The following is a 10,944-nucleotide window of genomic DNA, read 5'->3' as shown; positions in this document are numbered from 1 at the left end:
GACACAGTGGTTGACTCACTAGAACTAGACTTAGTAAAATGAAGCCCAGAAAGGCAGTCATCAACCCTTCCATAGATCAGTTGTCTGAAGCTTGTGCTCCACTTAGAGAAAGCTATGGGTGGTGTCAAGTATAGCACCATATTACTGGGTCCAGAGAGAGGGAGACCTAGCAGACCTTGGCCCATTGCATCATGCAGTGGACTTTTTACACATCTGCCTCTTGCCTCATTAATTCCCCCAGCCAAGTAGAATTCAAGTGGATTCCAGGGAGAATATATACTGGGGTATTAATTGTAGACAGTTCTAGGCACAGAGGTGAGAATTTGAGAGGTACTGACTGAAACAAGGTTAGGTCTGACAATACATGTAGTGGTTTGATTTATCTATGATCTTCCCTTTTGATGGCCAGGAAGGACTAAGGTTCACGGGATGAACTTCCCATTTTGGATCAGCACAAACACAGATATCTCTTGCCCTTGTATCTGAAGGTTTAACATTCTCTAGGGCCCTAGAGAATAATATAGATTTCTGGTTTAGAAGCAAGGGGCACAGAATCAAACTGCTTCCATTCACTGTTTTGATCAAATGCCTTATGGTAGTTAGGGTATGGGGATAGGGTTCTGGCCTCCACATATCATTCAAATTCCTTCCGCCTTTCCTAAGTAAATCTATGAATTAAAAGCAATGTAATTAATATGTAGCTACAGCTTCAAGTCAACTCCCCAGACTCCATCACAATCAGCAGGCTGTCTCTAAGCCCTTCTTCCATAGAGCTGCCAATGACTAGAGCAGCCTTTAACCCAGAATATGGAATTGGTGGCTTACAGGCTGACTGTTGCCTGCTTGCAAATGGATTCTTCTTTAAAAATGTTGCCAATATTTGCAATTGGATAGGATTCACTTTTATAAAATTCTGGATTTTAGCTTCTCTTGAAAAATTGGACAACCTCACCATAGCAGAGTGGCGGGAGGTGGGGGACACATTTCCGCATGGCAAAAATCTTTTCAGTTTGGAACTCAGAAGAGGCTCACTCTTCAGACAAGACATGAGCTTTTCCAGTTCATCATCCTCTCGGTGATGTTCATGAACTCTCTGGGCTGTGCTTTACTCTAAAACTTATTCGATTATATTGCTTAAAACGCGCTTTGGGAGGTAGGTGTCGGGGCGTTTTTGGTTAAACAGGCTGCTGGGTAGATTTCAGTCAACACTGACAGTCGTCCTGTGTAGGCTGCTTCACTCTTTACCTGCACCACTGCGTGCTGCTGGCTTCAAATGTTTGCGCTTTGCACGGAAAGTACATCACTGAGAGATGTCAGCATCTCTCAAGGTGGGAACGGTTCTGTCAGCATGTACGTCTTTTTCAGTCTTCAACATTTGGGCTACTACACCTCTTGGGTGGTCATCTTCGGTATGGTTCCCTTTGAGGGAGCGTGGACAGTATCCAGGAGGGTTCAGAAGAGCATACATGCGTTCCGATATTATGAATGATGGAAATCGCTTCCCAAAACGCTTCTTAATAACAGTTTAGTCTCCTGAGCAACTGAACCAGTGCAGCGAGTTTAGAAATTTCGAAATGCGGTGCTCAGGCCACCTCAGTTGGAGACAAAGGGAGGCAGCAGAGGGCACAGAAGGACCCACTGCAGGTCTGGTCCACGCAGGCGCTGCCGCAAAGCGTCGGGAAGAGCCGGGGCGGGAGGGCTTTTTGCCTACCGCTGCTGACCCGAGTTCCCGAACTGCGGCCGAGAACGCTACACTGCGCCTGCGCGCAAAGCCTCCGACTGGCAAAGAACGTTATCTGTTAACTATACCTGGGTAGGACGGAGGCTGCCTCACGAGTCTGCGCAGGCGCACGCCGCCTCCAGCCATTGGCCGGTGCGCAGGCACCCATCCCAGTCACCCTTCACATCCTGTAAACAGAGGGGGCCCGCTGGAGACGACAACTTCTGCTTCCGGGTCACGCCTTGACAGCGGCTTTCACCACCCAGCTCAGCCCCGCGGTTTGGTGAGTGCGTACCTCGCTGCGGGAATGCCTGTAGCCAGGTTCCTTAACCCGTGGCACTACGCGCGGTAGCTCTTTCTCCATTCCCAACTCGGGTTTCGTTAGCCCTGGAGACAGAGACATGGTTCCTGGCCTTGGGAGAAACAGGGCGGGGGTTGGTTAGCCTCCGGAGCGCCACAGGCGTAGATCGCTCGACCTTCTTTCACCCATCGCCCCCGCCCCCCGCCGCAGGGAGACCTGCCGGCATTGCTGCGATCTTTGCGGATCCCATGGGGAAAATGACACCACACGTCCTCGCATTTCGTGCCCTTGCCCTTCAGCTCTGCCTCCGCAAGACGCAGCTGCCGCGAGCCGCCCCCCACCCCCGCCACTTCACCCCAGCAGGTGTGGTGGGGTTGGGGGCGCCTCTGGCTGGGCTGAGGGTCTCCGGGCCTGGACGGAAGCCGAGGGTTCACTGGCACAAAGGGGTTGAATGTCGCCTCTCTCCCCCTGTGCTTCTACCATCGCAATAGAAAACCACTTGGTGTTTTTTCTGGGTCCGCAGTGAAAGAAAACCGGGGGAAAGACGCTTTTCAGTTCCAGCAGAGGAAAGGGGCTGCTGTCTGGAAATGGGTCAAGTTTACATTTCCTTGACCCTTCCCCACAGTGCATGTTGTTAATACGCCCCGAAGTTTCACTCTTCATCAGGAGCTTCCATGCAACAGCTGAGAACTACTGGTCATGTCCTGAGTTAGGAGTCAGCCTGGAGTCCCAGGAGTGCCCCGAAAATGATTGCAGCGTTTACTTTCTTCAGATTATCATGGCCCAGAAACGGATAACAGAACCAGTTCAGTCTAAGCTTTTCACTTTAGATGTTCTGTCTTCTGCCCCCACCCACCCACCTCCCCACCCACCCCACCGCCCTTCTTGGAATCTCTGGTTCAAATGCACCTCTGGTTTTTTCTCCCTTTCCCTTGAAACAAAAAAGTATAAGATACAGACCATTGTCTCTGCATGTAGTGGCTGTTAGGTTAAAACATATGCCAACTCTCTTCTATCTGGAAAGTTTCGGAGAGACATATAAACAAGTGTGTAAGCTTATTCATTCATAATAACGTATAGGAGAAGAATGCCCAATATGAATCATTGATACCTATGAATTGAACATTGTTAACCTGCTTTCTATTAATTAATACTGTATTAGTTTAAATAGATAAATGGCTACTGATTAGCAAAATAGAAACTATTCAAATTTATATTACATAATGCATAAGGGAATACTCCATTATGAAAAGCAAAAATGTAGTGTGAAATGAAAATAATTTTAGGTTTTTTACCTTAGTAGTGATCATTTGCATAACATTTAATTATGCAAGGTGTGAATTTTTTAGGATTTAAAGTAATAATCTTTACATTAATTCAACAAATATTTATTGAGAACCTGCCATGTGCCAGGAACTTTTGGAAAATAACACTATCTTTACCCTCAAAGAACTTAGAGTTTAATAAGAACACATATTTCTAGAGAGCTGATATTGCATACTATATATTCTCTACAGTTTTTTGATATATACTTTTTCATAGAAATGCTCCACCTTGTTTGCTATAATTTTAAATGTTCCCCAACTAGTATATGGGTCTTATACAGCCAGAACTCTTATCAGTTAAATTTAAGTATATTGCATTTTTTTCTTCCATGCTAAAACTCTTTGTCATATTGTGGTTTGAACATATATTATCCCAAATCTATTTCTTAGGCCAATTATTAAAATTTTTAATTCGTTTTGCCTCGTAAGTCTGCTTGTTTTCCTACAACCACAAGCAGATGTCATTGGTATGAACTTCAGTTTTTTTCTGATTTTTTTATACATGACTAATTGTCCTTTTGAGATTTTTATTTTAGAATGTCGCCCAAATATTTCCCGTGTTTTCTTTGGTGAAGACATTTTAACCTGTTTCATAGATGTCTCGTCATTGTTAACATAGATGTATTTCTTCCATAGCCTTTTCCCTCTCTTCACACAGGTATTGATTACTTCTATAACCTTTAGTCAACCAGTATTTATTAAATACCTACTTTTTGTGAGATTCTGTGGCTGGTCTTACATGAACAAAAAAATAGAAGACAGGGACCTTGCCTTCTAATTGATTACAATTTAGAGGAGAAACAATATGAACATAACTATACTTGCGGGGCCAAATATAACAAGTAAGCTAAAGGTGATGGTGATAGAAAAGGCCACAGAATCCAGAGGAGGGAAAGTTAGTTTGGGGCATCTTCAGCCTTTAAAAAAAATCCCCTTGCTTACCTAGTCTTGTTTGTAAACTCCACAGAGCTCCATGAGGGTCTTGGGGCCACTTGGGGAAATCTTGTTTCAGACTAGTTCAGAGAGTAGAATTGAGGTGCTGAAAGCCAGAGAATTTTCATCCAGGTTTACCCAGCTCCCTAAGCAACTATTACATTCTATTTCTTTATGATTCCAAAAAATTATTACTTAGTCATTGATCGCTTTGAAATCTACTTGTACTGTTGGGAAGGCCTCAGAGAATTCCTAATCCTAGGGACAGGTATGCTCAGTGATGTTGTGTATGCCTAAAACTTCTTTGTTTCAGGCAGTTTGGAGCATGTGAACATACTCTGAGCCTTGATGAGTTCCAGTATGTGGTATATTATGCAGAGCATTCAGAGCAAATACTCTCTCTCAGAGCGCTTAATCCGAACAATCGCTGCCATTCGTTCCTTCCCACATGATAATGTAGAGGACCTCATCAGAGGGGTGAGTGTGCTGGACTGACGGAGAGGCCTGTGGGAGGTGAAGGGGGAAAGTTCCTGGGGAATCGTAATAGATTACAGATTGGAAGCATTGACTCAGCACAATATCACAAGGATTTTTTTTTTTTTAAAGATTTTATTTATTTATTTGTCAGAGAGAGGGAGAGGGAGACCACAAGCAGGCAGAGCGGCAGGCAGAGGCAGAGAGAGAAGCAGGCTCCCCGCTGAACAAGGAGCTGGATGTGGGACTGGATCCCAGGACCCTGGGATCGTGACCTGAGCCCAAGGCAGCGGCTTAACCAACTGAGCCACCCAGGCGTCCCAAGGAGTTTTACAGTCCTCTTAGATATATTAACTTGACCATGAAAATACATTTTCCTTGTGTTTTGCTTCTCTTTTCTTCTCCCTCTCATTTTGTGCATCTGACATTTTCTTCAGGAAGTATGTTCTAGGTAACCCTAGTCTCACATTCTTTGTGAAATCTCTGTCTGGATATGGTACATGTGGGATCCAGTAAGCTCAAAGTCTTCTATACATGTTTTACTAAGGGAGGAAGGAGACGAGCAAAGCAGAAGCGGATTTTAAATCCTTGTGGTTTATAATAATTACACAGAGAGATATCACTTGCCATCTATCTTGACAACAGCTACCACTTGTAGTTCTGTAAGGAATGTCAATCCCTAAAGTGGATGGTAATTTTTGACTTAAGAAAACATCTTAACATGTCTAACCACTGCTATCCAGCGATTGTTATTTGACTAGTGTCCTAGACGGTCTTTGGTCTTTGATATCTTTTTCTGAATATTATTCCTGTTGAAGAGAATTTACAGGGTCATTTTTTGATCACTAGAAAATGCATCAAGATGCTTACTTTTGTAAGTTCTTTTCAACAACTGTGGAATCCTTATTTACTGCCTGGAGCTCTCTAGCTGCTTCGAAGTTGGGTGGTGCAGCTTTGAGAAGAAAGTCATACAAACTTGTTCTCAGCAGGAGCAGTACCAGAGGATTCAGCAGTAGGAAGTTTGTCACATTCTAATTCTAGCTCTGCTGCTGAGTCATTCAGCAACTTTGGTCTGTCTTTAGGATCCCCAGCCCCTTTCATCAGATGTGAAACAGAAGTACCAGCAGGGACTAGGCAGCAGAGAATGCCGATGCTAAGAGACTACTTTGAAGATGTTTATAAACAGAAAGAGAACATTAACGTGACCTTATTGTTAATGATGGTCATCTGTTGAATGCAGAAAGAGCATGCCAGTTCTCTTGGCTTCAGTCTGACAGACTCGGTTTCCTGACTTTTTCAGAGCATTATGGCCATAGAAAGTGGATTGCTTTTCCAGCTCTCCTGTTTGATTGATCCCCAGTTTTCCACCGCTTTTGCACATGAGGTTATGTCCTCAATGAGGTCTAGATGACTGTCTGGCAAGTTACCTTGTGGAAAACCTTAATAATTTGATCTAAGGAATCAGTAGTTCCTTTCCTTCATCTTCAGTGTATTCTCTTGGTGTGAATATTATTTAGTAAATAGGACTGGAAACTGGGACCAATGACGTGTTTATAATGCGGTCAGAGCTAGAGGCCTCTTCCACCCTGGACTCAGTTGAGTCTCATCCTGCTCAGTGAGCCAGAGCTGAGCACACTGACCGGAGTTTCCTTCTGCCCATAGGGAGCAGATGTGAACTGTACCCATGGCACACTGAAACCCCTGCACTGTGCCTGCATGGTGTCAGATGCTGACTGTGTGGAGTTACTCCTGGAAAAAGGAGCGGAGGTAAAGTCTTTAACACTGTCACATTAATGATCCACTAAAGCTTGGGCTTCACATTTCCTTAACATTTCTGTCTCTTCTCCCATCTCTTCCCACCTTCTAGCCCATCATAACATTGGCATAGAGAATATTAAAGCAAAATGTAATGGTAACTATATACAGTGATCCAAAGGATTTCATTCCTTTGCCTTTCTTTCTTGTCTGTGGCTCCAGGAAGAGGGAGTTTTATTTCCCCTTTGTCCCAGCCTTCCTTCTGGGGTCGTTTACTTTTCCATTCATTCCTCTTCTTGTCTGTTGACTGTCCAGGAGCTCTAAGTACAGAGGACCCTCCAGTGATGAGTGGAAACCATTGACACCCCCTGCCAGACACGTACTTCTAATATCACCATTACTGGGAGATCTCATTAGGTAGTCCATTGCTCAGATCACTGGTGCTATTTCTGCCCACTCATTATTTTACATTTGTTATGTCTTGTTCATATCTTCTTTTTAATGTGTCTTATGGTAAGAAACATAGATTAATTTATATTGACATTAGCAGGAAGTGGCATAGGGTAGTGAATGGTTAAAAGAATGGACTCTGGAGCCAGACTTCCTGGATTTGAATCCCAACTCTGTAACTTCCAGGTCTGTGACTTTGAACAAGTTACTTAATTTTTCTTTGCCTTGGTTTCCCTATCTATAAAATGGAGATGATAGTGGTGTCTTCTTCATAAGGTTGTCGAGTGTTTAGTACGCTGTCATGTAGTAATTGCTAAGTAAGTGCTTGTTAAATAAATAAATAAGTAGTTTTGACTGTAAGCGGTTTGGAAGTCGCATAGGCTGAGGCGCTGTTTGGAATCAGACGTGCCAGGAAGCTTACACGGGCCCCGAACACATTGGTCAGTAAGCCTAAGGGGCCAGTCCGGAGCACCATCATCTTCATACAGCCCTAGTGTTCTGTACTTACCATTATGTAGTCACTGTTGTGAGTTACCCTGAAATGAAGGCCAGTGATCAATGTCAATGGTGAAAATACCCTGGGGGGAAGTTTTTTAGCTAAATAGAAGGTTGAACTCAGTTAAATATTCCAGCATATTTTATTGTATTTTGAAGGGAAGAAAATATTGAAGTCTTTGTAGCCTTCAGAAATTATTGGTAATATTGATTTTTGGCAAGTCAGCTGCTATTCCAGTATTGAAAGTTCTATGCTCTTCCTTTTACATGCTTTTATCCAGGTTCTCTTGTGACTGCACAGTGTATATTTGCAAGCAGGCTGATTGGATTCACAATTTGAGCTTCTCTGTATGGCTAAAGAACACAGCAAAACTGCATGGGCAGAGTTCGGCCTCATATCTCAGTCTAGCTGCCATTAGCCACAGAATAGAGTGAGCTGGGATAAGCAAAATAATCCAGAACCTTTGCTCTGGCTTATATATTCAAGCTCCTTTCCAAAAAATATCTTCCAGAGTAGTTATAAGGATTTAGACTTCATCATCTCTTTCTTTACCCCTCCCCCCATGGTAGAGATCCTAGTGAATAATAAACAAGAACGTAGCAAAAACCTAATGAAGCAGGCCAGCTAATCAGTGCACGGAATAGAGTGCTGGTTGTTCTGAGACCGTTCTCTTCCTATTTGCTCCTGAGATCCTGTCATATCTCCTCTTAATCACCAGGACTCGTTGGGAATTGCTTGTTGACTCTCATATTCAGAACATGACTTAGCAAATGTCATGGATAAACACATGCAAGCTGCTTTTGCCCGCCCATCTTCCTCTTGGTGGTCTAGCTACTGTAATGTAGTTCCTCCCTCTTTACAGGTAAATGCCCTGGATGGTTACAACCGAACAGCCCTCCACTATGCAGCTGAGAAAGATGAGGCTTGTGTGGAGGTCCTTTTGGAGTATGGTGCAAACCCCAATGCACTGGATGGCAACCGAGACACCCCACTTCACTGGGCAGCCTTTAAGAACAATGCCGAGTGTGTGCGGGCCCTCCTAGAGAGTGGGGCCTCTGTCAATGCCCTGGATTATAACAATGATACCCCACTCAGCTGGGCCGCCATGAAGGGAAATCTTGAGAGTGTCAGCATCCTTCTTGATTATGGTGCAGAGGTCAGAGTTATCAACCTGAAAGGCCAGACGCCCATCTCCCGCCTGGTGGCTCTGCTAGTCAGAGGACTTGGAACAGAGAAAGAAGACTCTTGCTTTGAGCTCCTGCACAGAGCTGTGGGACACTTTGAGTTAAGGAAGAATGGCACCATGCCACGAGAAGTGGCCAGAGACCAGCAGCTGTGTGAAAAACTGACTGTCCTGTGCTCAGCCCCAGGAACTCTAAAAACACTGTCTCGTTATGCCGTGCGCAGGAGTTTGGGACTCCAGTATCTGCCAGATGCAGTGAAGGGCCTTCCACTGCCAGCTTCTCTGAAGGAATACCTGTTACTCATGGAATAGGCTGGAGGAGACATTTGCCCCGTCACACAGGCTACTCTGGGGGAGGCTTTTCCCTGCAGTGCTCTCTTTGTCTTGGAAAACAGGAAAAGCAGTCGTTCCTGTTGTGTGGTTTGTATTTAGAGGCAACGTGTCACAACGGTAACCTCCACACCATCTCCCCTCCCCAAACCGAGCAACCAAACAAAAAAGATCCCTCACTTTTGTTTTCTGTTTATTGCTTACGTGGCTTTTTATATTGCACCCTGCAAAAGAAGAGCTCTCCCCCTACCCTCCCCTTTAGGGAAAAAGTGAACAGCACAACCAAATTCTCTAGAAGATGAAGAGTATTTAAAGAATATGTTTAGTTTTCCTTTGGGAACGTGATTAAAATTTCAGAAGAATCCCTCTAGAAGCATTGTAACTGGTCAGTGAAGTTTAAGAAAATCCCCGCTAACAGCTGTGGCCCAAAGATGAAGAAACGATGACCTCAGATGGTGTGCAGAAACACAGTTGGGCTGGATGATATGGATGATACCCAAGAGTGCCACATCGTGGAGTGTGGCAACACTCTCCCAACAGCAAAGGAAACAGCAGTCTTTGCTTCTTTTCCATGGGTGTACCTGAGGGTTATAGTAGTGCAGCAGTGTTATTTCAGAAATAACACGGTCTTGCTGCTTTCCACATAGTAGAGGAGATAGCAGGTTCTGAGCAGTCCTAAGAACTCAGTGTCCTAAGGACTTGTCTACTAATGCAGTTCTTTCTCTTTGTGAAAGCCAATTTGCTCCAGCGGGCTTAGCAGGTGTTTGTACACCTTGGCTGAAGGTGTTTACTCCAGCAGGGGACGAGAAGGGCTGGGCTTTTCCCACTGGTCTTCATTTCCCTATAGATAGCTCACTCTGCTAAGAGTTGGGAGTTACTTTCCTTTCAGCTGTTTTGGAAACTTTGCTTTTTACTGATCTGTACAAGACATCGGGGGAGCCAAGGGTGTGGGGGAAGAGCAGTATAAGAGCTTCTTTTGAGATGGCCCACCTACTCAAAAAAGAACTGCTTTAGTGAACCATACTTGGTGAACAATACTCTTTCTTTTCATGTTCTTAAACTAGAGCAAATTGTTATTGATCTTGGATGACCCAGATGCAAATTTGAAAAACATTTTTTTTTTCTTTTCACTGATTGGGAACCACAAATAAAGATAACTGGAATCTGCTGACGTAGCTAATTTGAAAAACAATGTCTGCTTTTGCCCTTTTGCTGTTGGTGGGATTTTTTTTTTGCTCACTTGAAAAAAAAAAAAAAAGAAAGAAATAAACACTTCTAAAAGCAAGTTTGGCAATTTCTACTATTCCTACTTTTCTCCACATTATGTAATCACTGGGAGTCCTGTTGGCTGGAACTCGGAAGCGGGGCTGTCACTACCCTCCTTATAAGCTGGTTTGAGGATACAGTGGTAATAGTGCTCGATATTTATTGTTAATTTCTCTTCCCCTTAAAGAACTGCGCCACGAGCATTTGGCTTCTTTAATTCTGGACTCCCGACAAGATTTCTCAGTTACTGTTTAGAACTGTTTTCAGGGTGTAGAGGTAATATTTTGGACAGCCAGCAAAAGCCATGTAGTAGAGCTAATCCGTCTTCCACCCCTGGTAAAACCTGGAACCTCTTCCTGCTTCATCAAGCAAGTGAAAAACTGGGTTGGGAGGAATATGTAGGCTTGTGCCAAGAGCAACAACAGGACGCCATCCTGTCAATTTGGAGGCTCCTGAAGACCCAACTGTATGACACAGTCACTTGGCTGATGAGGAGGAAGAAGCTGTTGTTATGACACAGAACACAAATTGAACCAAATAAGAACTGACAACTTTGCAAAGCCATATTTCAGCCAGCCCACCAAACTTTCAAACATGCTTTCAAAATGTGCATGTGACCCCACAGATGGATTCTACCTTTCACCTAGGAAGGAGTATAGGGGAAGGGTTGAGAAGGAAGAACGCTGAGTTGTCAGAAGAAGAGTAAAGATT

General features: G+C 44.0%; 2 protein-coding genes across 7 annotated transcripts in view; one reads left to right on the top strand and one right to left on the bottom strand.

Annotated features, from left to right (window-relative positions):
• Positions 1–1,657: 1,657 nt before the first annotated feature.
• Positions 1,658–10,252, top strand: ASB8 (ankyrin repeat and SOCS box containing 8). Of its 3 annotated transcripts, none has more exons than XM_082742175.1 (4): positions 1,658–2,003; positions 4,597–4,756; positions 6,416–6,520; positions 8,317–10,252. In XM_082742175.1, exons 2-4 carry the CDS (start codon positions 4,628–4,630, stop codon positions 8,947–8,949), a joined length of 867 nt encoding a protein of 288 aa, XP_082598301.1. In that variant the 5' UTR covers positions 1,658–2,003; positions 4,597–4,627; the 3' UTR covers positions 8,950–10,252. The 3 variants fall into 3 exon arrangements, with proteins under 3 accessions (XP_082598301.1, XP_082598302.1, XP_082598300.1); XM_082742174.1 differs by having other exon boundaries at positions 1,918–2,003; positions 4,593–4,756; XM_082742176.1 differs by lacking the exon at positions 4,597–4,756 and having other exon boundaries at positions 1,866–2,003.
• PFKM (phosphofructokinase, muscle) overlaps positions 9,144–10,944 on the bottom strand; it is a 45,525-nt gene continuing 43,724 nt past the window's right edge. For all 4 annotated transcript variants that reach the window (XM_082742162.1, XM_082742156.1, XM_082742161.1 and 1 more), the window contains one exon: positions 9,144–9,548. The gene's annotated coding sequence lies outside the window, so the exon portion shown is untranslated. The remainder of the gene's footprint in view (positions 9,549–10,944) is intronic.

The sequence above is a fragment of the Mustela nivalis genome (genome assembly GCF_964662115.1).
Source record: "Mustela nivalis genome assembly, chromosome: 7".
Lineage (NCBI taxonomy): Eukaryota > Metazoa > Chordata > Mammalia > Carnivora > Mustelidae > Mustela > Mustela nivalis.
The sequence above is the reverse complement of the archived record's forward strand: the minus strand, read 5'-3'. Positions and strand labels throughout refer to the sequence as shown.